The sequence below is a fragment of the Diorhabda sublineata genome, chromosome X, assembly GCF_026230105.1.
Source record: "Diorhabda sublineata isolate icDioSubl1.1 chromosome X, icDioSubl1.1, whole genome shotgun sequence".
Lineage (NCBI taxonomy): Eukaryota > Metazoa > Arthropoda > Insecta > Coleoptera > Chrysomelidae > Diorhabda > Diorhabda sublineata.
Window position 1 is genome coordinate 31,975,325 of NC_079485.1, and position 22,472 is coordinate 31,997,796.

Genomic DNA, 22,472 nt, shown 5'->3' on the forward strand with positions numbered 1-22,472 from the left:
CCCAGCAACGCGGGGTTTCGCTGCTAGTATTTATTAAAAAAATATATATTTTAACACTTTATACTCGCTACAGTGATACCTTCATAAAAATCCATCTATATCCCGATGTTGTATATTTATCTGGGATACACGAACGTGCTCTACGCGCTCTTTCTGTAACATACGTTACCATTCCGGCAGTATTAAACAGTGTGGCGTGACTGTTGAATTTTGTTGCATCCAGCCCACCGCAATGCGTTATACACGAAGCTTTAATTTCAAAGTGAATATATTTTTTCCGCGACTATCCGAACTATTCTTTTGAACGATTTCAAATAACAATATACTATAATAGAGTTTGTGTGATTTCGTAAAGTAGTAAAGGTAAAAAAATAAAGTAATGCTTCGTTATTTAATTTTTTCGTGTGTTTATGTCAACGATCTCATTATTTAAGCCCGGAAACACATAAAATCAACGGAAATTTTAAACACGAGGTAAGTTGTTTTTTGAAACATTGCCACAAGCCGCCACAGATTCACACTTTTATTTTAATTAACATCACATTAGGAAACATTTTTTAGAAATTTAAACAAAAATTCGCTTTGTTTCATGGTTGTATTCAATCATTTTTTTATTTATAGCAAAATTTTTTGCTAGAATAATGGTTTTCTACAGTACGAATATTGGAGCAGCTGATCTGCATTTAAAAATCATTTATTCCTCGGTTTTGAAAGAGCTTCAATTTAAAGAATTTTACATAATTAGATGGTACAAATTAAAACAAATTTATTGACTCTTTGTTTTAATCAAAAGCTTCCCGTTTTTCTCCCAGATGTATACGTTTTCCGATAGCACGGATTTTCTTATTTTTTTTTTCAGTTTTTTGAAGGGCTCAATTTATTTAATAATATTTTTCTGATAGTACAAATAAAAACGAAGCTAACCATGTGCGATTTTTTATTAAAAAATGAATCGTTATTCTACCAGGGTATTTCCAGTGATTACATAGTTAAGATTCCGAACAACAGTGAACGTGATCCGATCACAGTTCCCGGAAACCCCTTTAATATAATAATGGTGGTAGCACTGAGTTTAAATTTAAACATAACCATATCCAACTTTTGGGAAGATAAATAAAAATATTTATTTTTTTTACAATCAATTATTGATCAAACCGGAAAATATTAATAGGATTTAAATGATTGGCACATATGATTAGTTAGTGCAAACATAAATAAACGACCAAAAATGACAAGCCAATGTAGGAGAGGTTAGAATTATTAACTTATGACTAATACTTAATTCTTCAAATTAAAACATTCCAAAGAAGACTGATTAGAGTTATTAAAGATGTTTGAATTCCTGTTAGTTATTTCTACGATAAGTTATGTTTTTTCCTTTGAAAATACTCTCCTTGGTTGCTATGATGATGTCTCTCCAGGAAAGAGGGTTTCAATTGAACAATATAGATCAAAAGAAGAATGTATTAAAGATTGTTTTTCGAAGTATTATAGGTTTGTATATTATGAACTTGAACTATATTTGTGATTAATATTTCTTTTTTGTTAAGGTATGGTTTTATTTACAATGAAGGCAATTGTATGTGTGGAAATTATTTAGGAGAACAAGTTTCGAATGGAACTTGCAGTGAATGTCAGTCTTGTGACTTTAAGATGAATTTGACCGACACTTACTTCACAGGAAATTTAGGTAAAAAACTGTTTTATTACCTATATCAAATTATATATCGAATGTTTTATTTCAAGTGCCTGGACCTCCAAGGAATTTTCAAGTTTTCAACATAACAGAAAATCATGTAAGGATAACGTGGCAAGAACCAGAATCATTTGTTGAAATTATTAAATATAGAATTAAGGCTATTGTGATACATACATATTCCAGTTATTCTCCCTATAGTCCAGAATGGATGTATTCCAATAATACATTTCAAACTGAGCTCATCACATTGTTACCAGCAACAAAGTACAACATAACTTTATCCACTACTTCTCCAGACGGTGATGGAGCTTTAGTATTTAGAGTTATAGAAACAAAAATTGGTAGTAAGTATACTACATTCATGTTTCTATTCAATGATTATATAATTGTGTTTACTTTAGCTCCTGATAGTATACCAACTAAACCAGTTATAATAGAAAACCGAGGACATCAGATAGATGTAAAATTATTACCTACGCCCAATAATAATGGTCCTATTACTGCATATAAAGTTATAGTTATTAATGAAGATGCAAAACAAGATTTTGATGAAACAATACTAACTTCTTACAATGAAGCGAATAGAAACGGACTTTCATATTATATAACTGCAGAGTTGACTCCAAAGGTATAATATTCAGAAGAATTTTTTATATTGTGCAATCTGTTTACTTTGTAGTTTATTTTCTTATGTTATTATTTTAAGTTTTTTTTGAACTGTGCTTTTATACATCATTTAAAAAATTTATTTTCTATACACATACAGTGGAATCTATAACTCAAATGTCAAGAGAAATGCAGAAAAATATATCACAAAAAGAATCAGATAAGTTACAGTCCAGCTGCAGCTTCCAGGATTCTGCAGATACATTTAAATAACATCCAAACGTGTCTGAACAAATGAAAATCATGACAAATGAAACAAAATCTGTTCAAGTGACTTTCACTCTAATTATATGAACAAAGTACAAATACCACAAGCTACCAACACCATAAAACAAAAAAACAATAAAAAACAACCGAACTACCGGTAAAAATGAAGAAAATCTAAGAGGGGTACATACAAAGAAGGCAATTGTTTACTCCAAGGCCGCCAGTAGATTGCCTAAGTATACAAATGTCTTCTAATTTTAATAAAAATATCAATTCCATAATAAAAACTGATTGATACTTCTTTGAATTGTAATGATTTTTTCATTATTCTTTAATATTATCCCACTTCTGACACTAATGTAATGTTTTTCTTCTAATTTATTTAAACTGTTTTTAAAGGTGGGGTGAATTTATAAACACGGTGTTTCCTACTTACTTAATGTATACACTAAACTAGACACTTTCCACTAAACTATGCACTAAGATACATATCTTATTCTTAACATACTAATCTATTTAAACACCCTGTTTACTTGTTTATCTCATTATGTTACTAACTTCCTTACTGCCAGAAATAAGCGCCTATTTATACAAAACAGATTTATCGATAATTCCGTTCTACAATTTAAACAAATAAAAAGGCCATTTTAGTAATTTATTATATAAAAACGTCCATAACATACAGTATACAGGTTTATAAAAAGCTCGCTTCATAACCGTTCTTGGAAATTTGTGTCTGGCGCGTCCACAAAATTTTAGATTCTATTAACATAATCGAACAGTACCGGTTTCGCGGTTTATGTCGTGGCCGAGTTTTTAACAGAATAAATGTGCATAAAGCAGCAGGTAGACTTTAATTTTAGACATAGGTTTGGAATGCCTTGTATAATTTTCACAATTTTTGTTTAGGAAATTAATAATATATTCACTGTTGGTGATGGTCAAACCTATGGAAGATATTACAATGCTCCATTAGATCCCGATGTGAACTACAATATAATTCTAGCTTTGATCAGTAGATTACATGAAGTAGAAAAGGTTGTTTACAGTAGCGGTGCAGTAACTGGAAGTGGAGTCTCAATTCTAAATGTATCTGATGATCAAATTGTTGGTGATTCTCGTACTGTTATTATTGGATTATCAGTAGCAATTGGTTTACTTACATTCATGTTGATTGCTGGTATAATTGGATTTATTATTTTGAAAAGTAGAGTGGTTAATAGAAGACACAGGCTCTCGGATAACCAAGAACTAACCCTTCAGGGTCCTATGATAGAAGTGGTAAGTTTTTTCGAATTTTATACTAACTGGAACTAGTAACCAAAAAGAGATCTTGTAAAATCACTATTTCCAGGAAAACAATGGTTACATTCATGAAGATGAACATGTTCCTGTTAACCACTACAGAAACCTTAAACAAAAAGTGAGAACTATTCCTTCCAGCCAATTGAATGTGGAGCCAACTAACTTACTAGGAGTTGGCAGATATGGCAGAGTCAATAGTGCTAGTGTTGTAGAAAACGATAACATAACGCTAGCAGCTGCTTACACCATTCAAGACAAAAAAATGTCGCAAGAAACTAGAAAAACGATGCTTCAAGAACTTGATGTGCTCATCAAAGTTGGTAAACATGACAATGTTATAGGTCTAATTGGTATTTGTGAAACTTCCCATGTTATGTATGTTGTATTGGAACATGCATCATTAAATCTCAAGGATGTTTTGCTGGGAAGCAGGGACTCTCTACCCGGAAGGTTTAGTAGTATGTCTGAATTTCAGGCATTGGATACTGCAATACAAGTAGCAAGAGGAATGGCTCATCTTGATCACTGTAAGGTAATTTAATGTTTTTTCAATATTTTTCCTCCTGATTCTTCCTGAAATTTATCACACTACCTTATTTTATCAACAATCAGAGCAGACTTCATCATCTACATTATGCTGGCTTTAAAGATGTTATATCTTTCCTACTACAGTTTTTTTTGCCTGAAGCATCTTCTTGACTATGATTTCAATGGAAAGGTTTTCTGAAACTAGATGAACTGGGGTTTCATCCTACTCCCTACAGAATCTATACTAGTTTCTTCTAAACCTATTCTTATAAGATGCTTCCTGAGGCAACACTACACTGCAGTTGATAACGAATGTTATTCCCTCTATCTTCCAAAACTCTTTTCCTACACTGTAAAAAGTTTTCATGTCAATAAAAGGCGTTTTTTCTCCTTTTATAGTCTTTTCTTATCAGAACCGGATTTCCCAATACGCCCTATGGGTTCAATCGCCCAGGGATGGTACTGTATGAGGTTCATGTTTGTGGTTCTGAAATTTGAAGCCATTGCAGTAGCACTAGCTTTGCTTTTATTATGGGTTGAATAGTTTTTTTTTCAGTCCAACAAACGTGAGCTCACTTTTAACATATAAAATTGCTAAAAGTGTATCAAGACATACTTTTCTTAAGTAAATTTCTCAAAAAATTATAAAATTGTTCCCAGGAGTGGTGTTCAAACAATTAACATATAAACCTGATATAATTTTTTAATGAAGTTTTTTAGGAAAGTAACTTTAATCAGATTAAGGGGAGGAAAAATACTAAATACGGCTCTGCCGTTTATCCTCTTATAACTCACATTAAGGAAGTTCTATTTTTTGTCATTCTTATGTTAATTTTGATAGTGAATCTGTCTGTAAGATCCTCAAACAAAAGCTTAGTGATGATTAGTGAGTATTTAGTACCAGCCCTAAATACTGTACCTTACGTGGTAATTTGTACCATTTAATGGTATTACTTTTAGAAGTGTTGTATCGCAATAGCTTCGTTCGCGTTAGATAATTTGAACACATGCCGAATGTATTCTGAATATCTTCTTCACGGCCTTACAGCTTCATATCTAGGCCTCACATGGTATCAAATTTAATGAAACATTTACCATTTCAATGACTTATGAAGTAGATATTGTATTTATAATGAATTATTTTAGATTATTCACAAACAACTATGTGCTAGAAGTGTCATAATAGCTCCTGGAGGAATTGCGAAAGTCACTAGCTATGGTATCGCTCAGTACTTCAGCCATAACAAAATTCCTGATTATACCAGGTGGACAGCAGTAGAGGTTTTCAAAAACTATCCACCAAACACAAAGAGTGATGTATGGTCTTTTGCTTGTTTGATGTGGGAAATATGTGCACTAGGTGAGTACCACATCCTGATATTTATGTCTTTTTCTTAAATTACCTTCTCAAGGGTGCCATTGAATTGCGCCCGAAATAAACGTAACCCTAGAAGAAGAAAATTTTTCAGGAGTATTTTTAGACTTAAGTTAAGCATTTAATAAGGTTTGCTTGCTATTTAAAATCAAACGAACGAACCCGTCCAGCTCCTTTTCCAACTTATTGAAATCGTATTCATCAGATAGATTTTTACTAAACTTGGAAACAAACATATTAATATAATTGTTTTACTTAGGTGCCACCCCATATGGTAATGTCGCAAACAACAATGAGATTCCAGAAAAGATTGTAAGAGGACTTCGTCTTCCACAATTACAGTATATCAATGACGAGTTGTATCAACTTATGTTGGACTGTTGGCAGCTAGATTATGACGAACGTCCATCCTTTATGCAACTAGTTGAATCTCTAGATAGTTTTAAGAAAAATCCTACCGTACCATACATCAACTTCAATACTTATCCGAACTTTCAATACGATCAATTTTATCCCGACATGGAACTAGCTGTTCGACCAGTATTCTAAGTTATTCTTCAACTTGTACTTTTATATTCACTAAACTGTATTTATCGAACGTTTTAGTCTCTCTCTATTTAAATATTTACCTCAGTTTTTGGGATCTAACATTGTATTTTATTTATAGTAGTATTAACCCATCCCTTTTGATGGTGTTTATTATCATCTCTCTTTTTTATATTGTCTATTTTCTTACACAAGGAAACAGTATATTTATTTCTCCCTCAAAAATTAACAAATTTAGTTTAGTTAACAAATGCAACTTATTGTAAAATCGCGATAGAAATTTTTTGCCGGTGGATTATTACTTGTTAAACTATCCTGTAAGTTACTAAAATTTTTCAAATTGAAATTCCAAAATTCACTATGTTTAAATAATATTTTTTGTTGAAACATTCGCTTGCGCTGAACCGAATACCTGTTTTCGAACGTATTTTCAGCCCTTGATAAAAATTAAAGACCAATAATGACATATACAGCAGAAACGTCCAAAACACAAAAAATGCTGGAAACAGCTGAGATGAGAATACTGGGGAGAAGATTAACGAGTGGTTATTAAATAAAAAAAAAAGAATGGAACAACCATATAAGTAGAATGACAGAAGATAGGGTAGTAAAGATCGCAAGAGACAAATCGCCGGCCGGGAGGAGAAATGTCTGTCGATCCCGGAAAAGATGGAGCGATAATATAACTTAAAAGCGCAACAAAAGAAAGAAACAGGCAGAATTGCTTATAGAAAAGATAGAAGAAGATATAAATGATAAATATTACTTCTACACTTCCAGAAGTGTATAACTTCCTCCGCTTTTCGAATCTTTTAGCAGATTCAGAATATTTCAAATAGCTTTTGAGATATAAGCAAAAAACCAAATCCTTTTTTTTTTGGTTAAATTGTTTATAACTTTTGTTAATTTATGCGAGCGCATCTTTAATTCATTCAAAACCTTTCTACATGCGATTACGATTCGAGTAACAGGATTTTTAGGAGCCGGCGAAAAAGTTTTGACCTAAAAAACTCTTATTGACTAGACTATTTCTTTGGTTGTGATTTAGATAGTTTTGTTCTGCATACTGCAAATATTTTATTTTTCTCAGCTTCCGAATGAATTTTATATTTAGCTCTAATTTCTTAAGTGGTGTTCATTTTAAAATTAAGATTATACCAAAATAATTAGTTTTAAACTTTTTAGTTGTGTAATGAGTCGATACATTCCTTATTTATAATTTTTTATAAGTTTACAATAACCAGTGGATTGGAATCTATATTATGTAATTTCTTGTAATATTTTACCTGTATTTCTAATTACAGTACGTAGTTTATATTTAGTTTTTATATTTGTGACAATGTAAGAACACACTCCATGAAAAAAGAATAAACTTATTAAATTACATTTCTTGTTTGAATTTTACAAACCACCTACCGAAAATCGGGGTGACATTCGACAAAAGGGGTGTCATTTATTAAAAAGGATATTTTCCAGTTGAGTTAAACTATAAGACCAGTTAAACCAATTGAGATAAATTGGTCTAGAAATTTGAATAAATCGATTTTTTTTGAATATCTTCAAAGCTTAGAACGTGAACCAATCGGTGGGTTTCCGTTTTCGGAACTCCAGTCGTTTCATGTTACACAAGTTGGTATCATTAGAAGAAAATGCTCTTAAGGGGGTATTCTGGTCTAGAAATTGTAATCGATTTTTTTGAATATTATAAATGATGAATAATATTACATATAAATAATAATGCATGAATTAATAAATCCTAAAAAGCTAACTTATATTGTCCTAAAGCTAAAATAGATATTATTGAACCTAACTGTCTTAATATTGATAACGCAATAATCTTTTTTAAATCAAAGTCAAAATTAGCCCCTAATTCTGATATAAAAATTGTTATTGATGAAGGTTAGGTTAGGTTATCAGGGTGATCTCCACTTTTCAGCCGAGATCCATCAGCCCATTGTGATGCCCTTGCTGTTATTGATGAAATAAATAATAAAATTAATATTATTTCATAATTGAATGCACAATTAAAACGAATTGATAAATAAACTCCCACAGTTACTAAAATTGAAGAAAGGACTAAAAAACAAATAGGTGCCGGTGCGTAACTTCTTATGGTACCATTTTCCTAACCCGATATAGTTACATATTTACCTAGTAAGTGCATAAGGTCGATGAAAATTGGTAAAAAATACCTACCAGTAACTGATTTTTTTCTTATCCTTCTTGTTTATTTTTTATATTACCCCTACTTTAGTTAGTTTGTCTGCTATTCTATTTTTTTCCATTCCAGCGTGTCTCCGAAATTATCTGGAGGGTAATCCAGCTTATTTAACTGGTCCAAAAGTCCAAATCAACTTGGATCTTATGACATTGGTTGTTTTGGAGCCATCCATATCCAATTTCATGGTATTTCGGTTCAGTTATAGTTTGGTATTTTCAATCCATTTATTTCTACAGTTTAGTATTGAAGCTAAACTTTTTCAGAATTTCACCCCAGAGAATGTTTAAATAAAAATTTGATGATTATAAGGGAACACTATCCTTTACAAAAGCCATTTATTTATTATCTATAGAAATCAGTTTTCATTTCATGAATTATACATAACAAGATGATTTAGTCTTTTTAAAATTTGTGTTTCTCACAATTTTACTACTACAGAATACAATTGAAGCTTAAGACTACCATAACAAGATCATCTTAGATACCCTTTCTTTTATGTCATGACTATTTGATCGATAAACCAAGATGCAATGTCATTTGCTCGCACCCCACAGATTCATAGAGCTTGTTTTAAACAACTAGTAGTACCATTGAATGTGTGCCAGTTGTTTTTCTCTATTAAAATGTACGTTATATTAGAATCTTTCCTGTCCCATTATCTGAGGTCCATTTTTCTGCACCATTTGTGCAATTGGTACAGAAAAATCTGAAATGAGAAAAAAATATCATCTATTTGCCAAGGAGAGTCAAGCAGGTGCAGTTCCATATATTCACACACATTACTTTGACAAAGATAATACTGAACGAACTATTTAGTAAAAAACAGTCATTATTACACTATATCCGGCTCGAAGGACCAGACAGCTTTATGATATTTAAGCTATTAGTGAAAACATATTTATTTTTTTCAAATAAATTTCGTGTTATAGAAAATATCAAGTGGAACAAACTTAATAATTTGTTAGGTTAGGTAATGTTGATTTTTACTCGCTATTTTTGGATATACCTGAAGAAAAAATTGAGTAATCTCTTTTTAGTTTAGATTGCGAATACTTTTATACTGTATAGCCCACCAATTATCTAGACAAATTTGGCATGCTACCATATTTCAACTCCATACTAATCGGTAGAGCAGAATAACACATTTATTTTTGTTAAATCTTGAATTTTTGAAAATTACACTTACATGGTGACGAGCACCAAGCAGATTTGCCTACTTCTTTAGTATGTTACTAAAAGAATGGAATATTTCTTTAAATACTAATGTAGTATCTAAAGTATAGATATGGAGTAATTAACTAAAGAAATTTTTAAAATATCCTTCTAAGAGTAAAATGTTGTAGGTGTGCACCACGCTGGAGTATCGGCAACGATTTCTCTACCTTCTGAGGTTCTGCGCAATCTCAAGCATGCTCTGTATAAATAAAGCGTCTCGAACGAGAGAGATGAATATTGTCAGCACTGTTTTTTCCCATACCCACTGTCCATATAGGAGTATTACATATATGAGTAATCGGTCTAAAATATACTCCTACCACCTGGTAGGAGTATGTTTAAGAGAATAAATTGGGATAAGTTTGATTGAGCTTTCTCTTCTTTCCTGGCAGTCTCTTTTTGCACCTATTGAAATTTGTGATAGGAGTGATCCCTTTAACATTTACTCTGATAAAGAATTCCGAGAACAATTTGGTTTTCCTAAAGAGTCTGTGTTGTATATCCTCTATATGATAGGTCCGTACCTTGAACATGATACGGATAGGAACTTTGCATTATCACCAAGAGTTCAGTTTCTTTGTGGTCCAAGGATCTTTCAGATAGTTGCTGGGGATAAATATTCATAGAACAGCTGGCAGGGTTTTAATAATATAATAAATGGTTGGAAGGCCTTAAAAGCTCTATACTATGATATGCCTTTAGGACAATGTAGTGCTGAGAGAGCATTTTATAGATTACTTCGTTTTCCAAATCGCATAGGTGTAATTCAGAATACTATGTCCTCTTGCTAAACAATGAACTGTTTAGCAATTGAGGAATCATTTCAACAATAACTTTTGTCTTTTCATCAATTTCATAGTCCTAATTTTCACCACCTGTTTTAATTCCTACTCTTTTGTCTCTAGACATTGCTTTCTACGCTTTTGCCTTGCATTCCTTCCATAAAACATTTAACTGGTCTTGTGTTGTGTTCACTGTTGCCTCGGCATTAAAATTAGTATGGATATCATCTCAAGTAATTCTCTTTTTTTATGTTATTGCCATTTTTTTTATTCAATAACACCAACATAAAGTTTCATCACTTCAAGAAATAATGCATTGTCACCCCTTGAGATGTGTTTTCTTTTTCTTGTTCTGAAACCATTTTTCAAGACAACTTACTAAAGGAGCCTACTACAATTTAGGGAATGTCACAAAAATCCACTTTCTACCATACTAAAATGATACAATTACAAGGTTTTAATTCTTAACACAACACAAACCACTGTTTTCTAGTTTCAACTGAAGAAGTATTCCCTAAATGAGCTCTTCAAACAAACCTCCAGAAGTATAATACTTCTTTAGTCACATACTCTTTTAGTTGCAACTAAAGAAGTTTAACTTCTTTATGTAGTATATTTTATTAATTTGGTGCTCGACGCCACAAATGACATTCTGCTCTGCTGAATCCTTCTAATAACTTTCATCTCACCTACAAGCTGAGCAAACCAAAATTTCAGTATATTTTGTAAACGTGGAAAATATTAGATAATTTGTAGTGTTTTGCTTACACATTTCTAAAAAAGGTTTTCCTTGTTTCCAAAATACTATCTCATCTAATTGACTGTAACACGAATGAAATAAATCAAAATTTAATACAAAAACTTTAATCAAAAATAAATTAGAAGTGTTTCTCTGATAACAAAATAAATTGAAAATTCTCAACTAAAAACATTCATCAATGTTTCACAAAATAATAAAAATTTTAAACAGAACAAACAATTAAACAAAATAAATTCTATTTTCAGTCAAATAAACTTGTAATTTATCACATTGTTCAAAAATGAATACAAAGTTTATACTGTATCAAAGAATTTATGTTTTAATGCCTTCTTCACAGTAATTCTTTCAGTGGGTTCATACACCAGCAATTTTTTTAATAAGTCAAACAATTCATTATGAGCCGCAGTGTCAGCTGTTTTATAATTATCCAAAGGTTTGAATATATTGCTTCCTTCTAAACTATGTTTATCATATCTCCATAACAGTTGTCCTTCATGAAAATATGGAGCTGGGCATCTATTTATCATAGACAATGGAATCTGACCAAAAACTTTTTGCATCATAGCTAGATGTTCTATGTTGTTTCTCATACCAAATAATGTTCTACCCATATATAGTTCAAGCAGCATACAACCAATGGACCATACATCACAAGATTCATTCCATCCTAAGCACATAATTACTTCAGGTGCTCTGTAATGGCGAGTTTGAATAATTGAAGAATGTGGCTGATTACTTGTAACAGCGCTTCCAAAATCTATCAATTTTATATCACTTTTCTTAATCCTTTTGAATATTTTCTTTGTGTTCTCATTATAAAAAACTTCATAATCAGAATGGACAAATAAAAGATTTCCAGGTTTGATATCTGTGTGTGTGATTTTATAATCATGCAAAAATTTTACTGAAGAGCACACTTGGTGAGTAATATGCCTTATTTGATCCATTGGATATGGTTGAAAACCATTTCTTTTCATAAATTCATAAACACTTGGACCCAGCATCTCAAATATTATGCACTCATGTTCAGCATGTTTGAACCAATCCAACATTTTTATACAATACTTTGCCGATCTCACAGGATCTTTCCGCATGATTTTTCTCAATATAGATATATCCGATCTTCCTTCAACTGTATTTTTAAGATTTTTAACCACCTTCATTGCCATCATTTCTTTCTTCTCAAGATGTTCAACTTTAAATACTTTACCGTAAGAACCTTCACCAAGAACATTTATAATTTTATATTTATCATGTAATATATATCCTTTCCGGTAATCAATGGCCAATTCCGCATCAGAATTGTCCTGGCTGTTGGCATGACTGCATTTAACTCTCTGTTTGTTATAATCAATTTTTGGAAGACTTACAATGAGTTTTGATGCACCAGTTACTATCGAGTTCTTAATAAAGTCAATATCACTTTCAAATCGTATTTTTTTACTTATTTGATCATCTGAAGAGGATGTTGAGTCACTTCTTTGTCTTATATTTGCCATTACAGATCCTGGGGTATTCTAAAGCGTTTGTAAATTTTTCAAAAGTAAATCCAGCTACGTACTGTAGAATTTTGAGAAAAATTGAAGATTCACTACTATAAATTTGATGTCATACTAAGCGAAAATAAAGTTTTAAAACTTTATTTTGACATTTACCGTGACAAAGATACAGCTCCAGCCGAGAACAACCTTGTCTTCTTTGTAAACACAAGTTACAGGCTCAAAGACTGGAAATAAATAGTACAATCATTACAATAACATAATTAATTTGAATTGAACTTACTCTTGATAAGAATTGAGGAAAACTTTAAGGAATATTTCAAGTTATACTTGGAGCGAAAATGTAAAGTGGTGACAAAATAAATAAACAAACAAAATTATGTATGACATCCACCATTCTCACCACCTATCTTGATGTACTACCTACTATAATATGTAATATAAACTATACCCCATTAACAAAACAGAGACGAGTAACGTTATTTTAGTAAGGAACTGTTAATTGTAAATATTATAATAAATCTATTATAAAAAATAAGGGTAGTGATATTAAACAGATTTGAAAACTTGTAATACAAACGCAATTTGAACATTTATAATACATATTTAGGAGCTAAATCCTTGTTAATTCACACTTGTTGTGAATCATCTCTAACAAAAAAAAATAACAGATCGTTACTTACCCATTATAAAAGAAATATTTATATTTAACCGAAACTAATAGGGTTTATAACTTTTTAATTAATAAAATAAATTTTTTTAAGTATATTAACAAAGTGTTGAATACTATTGTTTGATTTTGCAATGATAAAATATGATTTAAGGGTTATGTGAACGTTAACTGTAGCATATAAATAAATAACATAGATAAAATTACATATGTGAGTATTTATCGATGAAACAATTGTGAGACTGTAATTTTCACGTGTAATTTTTTTGGGTAATTTTTTGCCAATAAACAAAATGAGGTATCGATAAGAATCTAGACGATGCAATTTGTGTAAACGTTTTATAACATAACACCAAAATATATTTGTGTTTGTTCTATGTTCTAAGTTACCAATGATCATCTGTGCTTTGCGCAATTACTGGTGTTACAAGTGCTATTTTTAATAATAAATCACATGATAATGATATTCGGCAGTAAAGTTAACTGGGTTTATTTTTCTTTTGTGTGCTGATAACCAGAATGACCTCTGTAGAGATAAATGACCCCCATGAAGACGACGATGTTTATATAAACTGGTAATACTGTATAAAATTTTAATCGTTCACAACACTATCTGTTGACTGTTCTAGTCTAAACTTATATAATTTTTTCCTTACAAGCTTAGACTTTTACTGTGTGTGTGTGTTAATTAAGTGTTTGATTTTTCAAGTCTTTGATAACTAATTTAGTGCATTTTTTTTCATTCGATCTGGCAGCAAAGAGAGGAATGCTGAGACCTACAAAGGACTGCTTAGCTCTCAGAATTCGTATCAATTCTTTACATCAAACTTGGAAGTGGTTACATCAAACTATTGCTCTTCACGACTACCTCATTGCATTGACGTCAGCCTCTAAGAACGTCTCTTACTGTTCCTTCTTAACACATTAAACTAGTTTTTGAAGGCACAACATCTGTAAAATTAATACTGTTTGAAAAACTAGTTTTCACAATGGCATTAATGCAAAGATTCTCTCCAAGACTTACGACCATCATAAACCGCATTAACAATAAATCCTATTCTACCTCTACTGATCAGAAGATTAAAAAATCTGTGTTTATCTCGCAATCAAAAGATGTTTATACCAATTTAGCACTAGAAGATTGGATGTACCGAAACTTTGACTTCAAAAACCATCATGTTTTAATGTTGTGGCAGAATAACCCTTGTGTTGTTATTGGAAGACATCAAAATCCCTGGCTTGAAGCAAATGTAACTGAACTACCCTATATTAGTGAACAGGGTGTTCAACTTGCTAGAAGAAATAGTGGAGGAGGTACTGTATACCATGACCAAGGTAATTTAAATCTCACATTTTTTACACCCAGAGAGCATTATGACAGAAAGTATAATCTGCAAATCATCTCCAGAAGCTTGTTTAGAGAATACAACATGAAAGTGGATATTTCTCCCAGGGAGGATCTAACCATAAGGAATTTTAAAGTATCCTTTTAAAATTTAATAAAAACTAATTTATACATAGTATGTATTCATGTTTATATCTACTTCTCTGTTATTTAATGTAAAAATTGATATTTATTTACATTTCCAATTATTTGGGGACCCAAAAACCCCAGAAGAAGATGTTTACGTATTTTTGGAAGCCAAACAATGAGATGCAGAGTCATGCATAAAATATCTTTTATGATATAGGTGCAATGTGGTCGAAAAGCCAAGAAACAATTCCCCGAACAATTTAAGATTAACAACTAATATTTAATTAATTTAATTTATTGATTCTTTGGTATATTTATATTAAATACATTATTTACTGATACAATTACATTGTTCCTTTGTGCTTCTTATTGCTTCGTAATCAGTTTGTAGGATTAGATAGTGAATTTGTTGGTATAGTAGTAGTATTCAGAATTATTATTTGAGCTGCTCTAAGATTTTTCTATGCAATGTTTCCTGCCTTAGTGATTGGATTTATTTTAACATGACTATGAAATTGCTGTTTGGTGCTCCGGATAAACATCCTCTTCTAAAACTTTCTATTCTTGATTCAATAGTTTACTTTAAAATCAAATTACATATTTCAGAATGTAAATATTCATGACAATAGATTTGAAAAGACCTCAAGAATGACTTTAATCAAATAATTTGTTTTTCAATTTTTTTCTTAACAAAACCAAAGCAGGTTTCTGGAACAGCGGCGAAATTGGGCAGAACTACAGCCTACCATCATTGCACCCTTTTAGTCAATGTCAACAAAGTGGATTTACATATGGCTTTACAAAAACCGGAAGTAAGTCTTTAGAATATTTCTTGATAGATTCAAATAATTTCCATAAAAAAAATTAAGTTTAATTACGGATTATTGGTGATATTCATAATGGAACAATACTGCATGTTCAGTATTCTCCACTTTGCTCTCCTGCAATATCCTTTGATCCATTGGGACAGATTGAAATTAATCTTTGGTGAGTTTGTTAGTTGTATTAGGTAATAGAAAATAGCCAAAATTAAAAGAATCATTTCAATGATAAATTGATAATACTCTTTTTTTTCAAAGGCTGATATTAAGACCAATGCAACAAAGTCTATTAAATCAAAGATAATGAATTTGTGTGAAGAAAATCCAAATGTTGAAATAAATAATTTGATGAAAGCTGTTGGTTGGGAATATATGCGAATGCATCCTTTAAAACTCGTCGATGGAGGAATGGAGTTGGCTAACAATCAAAATGGTTTTCAGTTGGTTAATCCTACGGACGGGTGGTTCCCAGGTAAATACATATTTATGTAGTGTCTAATTTACTTATTAAAAAAAATTTTAAACAAACAAAAATTTAGAACTTGAAGCATTGTTATGAAAAATTGGATTAAATATTTCGTATCTTATCAGTTGACATTAAAATTTATCCAGTCATTTGTTTATAAACAACTTGACACTACATTTATATTTTTGAATACTTTGTCTTCAATCTTAAATTATTCATTCACATACCATGTTTGAATAATTAGTTAAACATTTTTTTATATTTTGAAAATTAAAATTTAAATTCAAACTAAAATCTTAAAAACTAAAGGGTTTGGTGTACTAACTCTAATATATTTCCGAGCTTTCGAATACTTACGTATTTATCGTCTGGGAATTATTAGTTAAGGATTGCGGCGTTTAAATTTCGTCGATTCTTTTAAAAAATATTAAATCCATCGAATTAAAAAAATAATATTCTAATTGACTCTTGATATAAATATTAACGTTATTGATTTAGCCACAATCCCACTAAGTAAACTGTCATAATCTAGCTGGTAAAGATTGTGGCTTTCACAGAATTTTCTCATAATTTCTAACAACATTTCCACTTTAGGGTGTAGAACTATATTTACAATATTTAATAGTTCATTTAATTTTCGTCAATTTCTTCGTATTCATAGCAACATTCTTTGCTTTTCCATGTTTTTGGGTCTTTCTCTGTTTCTTTTTTGTTGTCCTTTGGTTTGCCAAACTTTTTTTACTTGTCTTGAATTGCCTTTTCTCTGTAAATGTCTTAACCAGCTCAATTGCCTTTATTCAATGAATATTATGACTGGTATTAAACAGCAGCTCTTCTTTAAAACTATCATTTCTTGTCACTCTTTTCCCTCTTCTCAAATATTTCATCTCTGTAGCTTGTATTTTAGTTTTTTGTTGCTGATTCAGCACCCATGATTCGTAACTATATGTTGTATGGCCATAAATATAGTTCGAAATACCATTTTGGTTTTTCTTTACATTTCTTTTTTTATTTATATACTATCAAAAAATGCTTGAATTTTTTATATCACAAACCACTTTTGTCCATTCACTTTGTCTCTTTTCAAATCCAGAATCAAATTTCTGGAACCTTTAGAAATTCATTCGGAATGGCATGACAAAATGACATAATGATAAAATTTCTTACTAATAATCAAATTGATTTATATTCAGGTTTAACAGAAATCCGAAACCAGTTAGTCAGCTGGGAATGGCATTATGGTAAAACCCCCAAATTCAACATAACCAAGTCTTTCAAGATTCCAGATTCTTTAGTGGAAGGTTACGGAATCAGTGAGGATCTTAGAGTTACCATGGTTGTGGAAAACGGTAAAATAAATGATATCAGTCTTTATGTACCACCAGGTATTTCTAGCCAAGGTTTCTCTGGCAATGTTAATGTCATTACCAGTCTAATAGGTCATAAATTTTCTGAAGCTACTCTCGGTAGTCTTGAGATGATGATCAGTGGGTTAGTAAATGAAAAAGACAGATTTGTTTCTGAGTGTTTGAAGCAAGTGATGACGTCTGTCTGATATAGATCCGACAGGACTACTTGAAACTAACAGTATAGAGTTTCAATTTTTCCTGTCTGTACCAAAAGAACTTACCAAAATTAGTGTATATTTTTTCTGATAGTTCTATTTTTATAATGTCAAAAAATTAAGTGACAGTTATTATCTATTCGACCAATAACATGTTAATGGATTAACAATTGAAGAACGCCCACATTATGTCTACACAACGTCGAAGGGTTGAGTAAATTTCCATTTTATAGAAAAATTGAATAGTAAAACAGAAGTAGAGAAAAGGGGAAAAATCTTTATAAATGAAAAGTGTCCGTTGAAAAGGGTTGATGCACATTGGATCAGGGCGAATTATTTTAGGTTAATTTACTACATTATCTTGTACAACGCAAGTTGTTGAAATTTTTCAACCTTGCATGTACAATCCGGTGATATGGATCTCTAAGTAAGACAGCTCCTATGAGGAGAGTAAAGTTTTGGGACTATACAATTTACCCCAAAATATTCTTGAAATCGGTTTTTAATTAATAAGATAATAAGTTTTGAATACATAAAAAACGACCGGTAACTAATATAGATCCACTCCAATCCAGTTTACCAAGATTTCAGAGAGATTCCATTAACCATTTCTCTTTTGTTTAATACAAAATCTTTGAAAACCGGGGAAAATGAACACTTGCACGTTTGAATAGGGCTAAGAAATCTACTGACTTTGTTTCGTTTAAAAAATGTTCCTACCCGTTCGAATGTCAAAAGTAGAGTTAATCTCTAATGAATCGCGAACATAAAAACTTGTTGTTTTGGTTGTCTACGTTGTAGGAAAATTATTGAATTTTATATATTTAATAGAAAACCAAAGAAGTACACTTCAATTCATCTTCAATAGCTACATATCCTTTTTTTATACCAATGCCTTTTTGGAAGATTTTAGAACAGTTATTTAACGTATACAGGCGGACACTTTTTCAACTTTTTTCCAATATGAAATACTTCTTACCTTTATCCTCCAAATGTACAGCACATTCAGCACTCAAACGAATTGTCAGAATCAGCTGGGTTCATTTAAAAATGGCCGCCGTCGGGTAGGATTTTATACACTATTCCTAGTTTTATTGCAAAATGGCTTTTTAAAGAAGTTGAAATTACATCCTGGAAACGTGGCTTAGTTTTTTTTTTTCGACTAAAGCTCTTTTCATCTAATAAAAAAGGGATTAACTCCATTTGAAGCTTCAAGTTTGTCCTTTTACCCCGCAGTTGCCATAGGGTTAACACTCATAACATTGGAAATTAAAAAAAAACGTAAGGGTTCTAAATTTTGTAAATCGCTTGAAAGCTCACTTAAGTGCACTAAAAGTACTCAGTTTCAGAAAATAATCAAGAAAAACTAATACTGGTATTACGAGAAAATCAATTGTTTACCCCACAGCCGCCATATTAACTTAGACAACTGTTTTCTTAGATATAGTTATTGTAGGTTAGAATTGTGCTTCGAATGATTTGATCTGCTGAGACTGCCATCGATTGAGCTCGTATTCTTTGGGTAATAAAAAACGATATATGAAAGTATCGATGTTTCACAGATAATAATCGATGTTCTTAATCTTTTATTATAAATATTTGATATTTATTTCTTAGTATCGAATTTATTACAAGGTTTTAAGAGCTCTTTCCTCTCAATTGTGTCAAGTTTTATTCTGTAGTTGTGGCACGTTAACATCTATTCTATAGGTATTTTTTCGATACAGTGATATTGTTAGGTTAGAATCACTTATTTAACTAAATATCCGTAGAATAATGTATTTCAAGTAGAAATGATGTTTCATCTCTCATTTTCATTAGTAAACAATATAAATATGATGCTAGGACAATGAGATATATTGGAATATCTATTTTTACCCGGTATTTTTCGATTTTTCCTTTCATATTGCGTGATATGTAAGTAGAATTGTACTAATAAAATAAAGAAAAAGAGCATTGGTTTACCATTAACTATCTCTCTCTATTAAACCAAAATTTTTTGTCGCTCCCACCATTCGAAATTTCTCCGTGATTCAATCAGAATGGATATAGATTTAGAGTAATATACCCATACTTGTATATGGACAGTTTCTATAAGTGGAAACTGCTTCGACTAAGAAAGACAGAATGATAACGTTTTCTCCATCCTCCGTTTCGATTCTGTGCGTTCTCAAGCATGCGCAACCTGAACGAGAGAGAAAATAGTCGCCATTTTAATAGTGGGACATTTCTTCTCGTTTATAGAAGTATTAATATATGAATATACCCTTATCAGCACTTGAACAGGTACCCTTATCTCTATCTTTAATATGAACTCTATGGTGTTATTGAATTAAATAAGTAGGGGCAGTTTGTGTAGGAATACTGTTGGCGATCTTTGAGTTGATCAATGTTTTTTTTAATATGTTTATGTATATCTCTGTTATTAGTTTCACATATTTATGTAGATTAATGTCAAGTTTAAGGAATGCTCCGTATAACCGGTGAACAAGAATTAATCATATCATTCATTTGTTAGTGTAGTTTATACAGTAGTATTTGATTTGATTGTACCACATTCAGGATATTGTCAGGTATCTGAATATTTCATATCCTGCCTATATATTGGATGTGTATTATTATAATTAATCATTTTTTTTATTTTTGTAATTTCTGGCTGTATTAATTTGGAGCTGTTGTGCCTTAATCATTTATATATTATAATATTATATTGGTGAATAAATTTATTTCAAATGTTATATTTTTGTTTTATTCCTTAACCATTACAACTAAAACAAATATTTTCTACAATGGATGCAAATTTGGGGTAAATCATGAATCAAGTTTGAGCACCCAGTTTAGATTCCGATTCCCGCTGATGAGGTATTATTATACACGAACGTGCTCTAGGCGCCCTTTCTATGATCTAGTTTCCATTTTAATAAAAATAACTAACTATAAGTGTTTAGGGATGTACTTATAATCGAAAGCGTCGAATAGACAATGAAAGTAAGGTTTATTTAGGTTAATAAAGTATTTTTTATTAAAGTAACGAATATATTTCAAATTAAAATTCTAGATGGTTGTCCAATAACCACTTTACATGATCCTAATATTCTACATCAGGCTCATACTGGAATAATAGTCGATGTAAATGCTCGAGGAATTTGTTGGTGTTGTTGGTCAATTCCTCTACGTCTGTTTACTATGAATCTACGCGTTTCTCTTCGTTATCATTGTCTCTGTTGATTTCGTTCATCTCGTACCTCTTGTGATTGTGATTGACACGCACATCTGCATTGTTTTGTTCGCCTGATGTTTGTGCTCTGATATGCATGAGATTTGATTCTTCGTCGACTCAAATTGGTCCCTTTAACTCTTGCTGGCGCTGCTGAATGTACATTTAACCTTCGAATAAATCAACTTAACATACTTATTCGTGAGAAACAGTGACTCAATTCAATTCGTTTGCTTATTATTTGACTTACTTTTCACAATAAGAGAACACGTACACGTTTCTGTTTTGATTTAAAAGTATTGGCAAAAAATGTTAAGTACAACATGTACAGGTACGGTAATGGCTATTGTTAGCGGGAGCTCACAATATGTGTTTATTAATAAATAATTATTGCACTGGAACTTGATGATAAATTTACGATGAAAGTAAAATTAACATGAGAGTTGCACAGAAAAATCAAAATGATGGACTACCCTTACTATTTAGGAGGATGAAAAATAGATGTTGTTCGATTCTCAGAGCTACCCGATATCATACAAAATTTCATGAGAATCGGTAAAGTCGTTTCGGAGGAATTCAATCACAAACACCACAACACGAGAATTTTAAATATTAGTTATAATATATAATAAATATTAATTTTATAGCGAATCTTTACTGGAATCAAAAAACAAATTTACATTTTAAAGATAAATTAACTCCCAATATCAACATTAGGAGAGGAGTCAGACAGGGCTGTAAACTGTCACCTCTACTTTTCAATTTACCTTATATTCCGAGAGGCATTTGGTGAAGATGTTAAAGAAGGTATTTTTAATGGAATATGTAACTTGATAATCTGATTTCGATTAAAAACTGATAAAAAACAACATAGGTCGAAACTTCAATATATTTCTACTTTTTTCAAAATACTAATTTTCAACCAGAAGAGATGTAACATCAAAACAATTCAACAAGAAAAGCATAAGAAATTGAAGAAATAAATTTTTTTTATAGAAATGGCTTTTGCAAGTAGGGGAAAAGCTAGACAGGACAATTTAATCAAGATATTTATGCCAATAATGATTGGATTTTTAGTTGTGATCAAAAAAGCATTATATTGTTTTTCATTCTCACTTATTGTGACGATTGAGCTTGGAAGGAAATGGGGGTCAATGATCTAGAGCGATTCCTTCAAGTTGAATTTGAAAATTAGTTTTCGTTCAAATCCAATTTTTATCTAATCGATTTTAAAAAGAAGAAAAACTCAAAGGTGTACAGTGTTTTTTGTGTCAACTTGTTTTTATAGAGAATTCAAGGTCATTAACCTGTAGGGTAATGAATAATTCTATTTATACGATAAAGATGAATGTACGGAAAAATTTTAAATAGCACGTACTACAGTTGTAGGTACTATATAGATCCTCATAAAATTATACTGACCCCTAGTTTAAATTATATTCATTGATAACATACAA

General features: G+C 31.0%; 2 protein-coding genes across 3 annotated transcripts; both read left to right on the forward strand.

Moving 5' to 3' along the window:
• The first annotated feature begins 1,045 nt into the window (after positions 1 to 1,045).
• Positions 1,046 to 7,712, forward strand: LOC130451705 (putative inactive tyrosine-protein kinase Wsck). Its single transcript, XM_056790894.1, has 8 exons — positions 1,046 to 1,494; positions 1,551 to 1,690; positions 1,747 to 2,043; positions 2,101 to 2,327; positions 3,482 to 3,853; positions 3,927 to 4,409; positions 5,552 to 5,765; positions 6,040 to 7,712. Exons 1-8 carry the CDS (start codon positions 1,331 to 1,333, stop codon positions 6,327 to 6,329), a joined length of 2,187 nt encoding a protein of 728 aa, XP_056646872.1. The 5' UTR covers positions 1,046 to 1,330; the 3' UTR covers positions 6,330 to 7,712.
• A 5,965-nt stretch (positions 7,713 to 13,677) lies between these two features.
• LOC130451706 (lipoyltransferase 1, mitochondrial) lies at positions 13,678 to 20,536 on the forward strand. 2 transcript variants are annotated; one of them, XM_056790896.1, is made up of 5 exons: positions 13,678 to 14,048; positions 14,229 to 14,954; positions 15,652 to 15,759; positions 16,027 to 16,240; positions 17,428 to 20,536. In XM_056790896.1, exons 2-5 carry the CDS (start codon positions 14,463 to 14,465, stop codon positions 17,787 to 17,789), a joined length of 1,176 nt encoding a protein of 391 aa, XP_056646874.1. In that variant the 5' UTR covers positions 13,678 to 14,048; positions 14,229 to 14,462; the 3' UTR covers positions 17,790 to 20,536. The 2 variants fall into 2 exon arrangements, with proteins under 2 accessions (XP_056646874.1, XP_056646873.1); XM_056790895.1 differs by having other exon boundaries at positions 13,692 to 14,048; positions 15,649 to 15,759.
• The last annotated feature ends 1,936 nt before the right edge of the window (positions 20,537 to 22,472 follow it).

What these genes read in the sequence shown, in the direction of transcription:
- LOC130451705 (XM_056790894.1), top strand. Translation starts at nt 1,331, where the DNA reads ATGTTTGAATTCCTGTTAGTTATTTCTACGATAAGTTATGTTTTTTCC. An exon ending in TTACTTCACAGGAAATTTAG is followed by an intron (nt 1,691 to 1,746) that starts GTAAAAAACTGT and finishes TTTTATTTCAAG; the next exon opens with TGCCTGGACCTCCAAGGAAT. An exon ending in TATAGAAACAAAAATTGGTA is followed by an intron (nt 2,044 to 2,100) that starts GTAAGTATACTA and finishes TGTTTACTTTAG; the next exon opens with CTCCTGATAGTATACCAACT.
- LOC130451706 (XM_056790895.1), top strand. Translation starts at nt 14,463, where the DNA reads ATGGCATTAATGCAAAGATTCTCTCCAAGACTTACGACCATCATAAAC. An exon ending in TAACCATAAGGAATTTTAAA is followed by an intron (nt 14,955 to 15,648) that starts GTATCCTTTTAA and finishes ACAAAACCAAAG; the next exon opens with CAGGTTTCTGGAACAGCGGC. An exon ending in TGGCTTTACAAAAACCGGAA is followed by an intron (nt 15,760 to 16,026) that starts GTAAGTCTTTAG and finishes TTTTTTTCAAAG; the next exon opens with GCTGATATTAAGACCAATGC.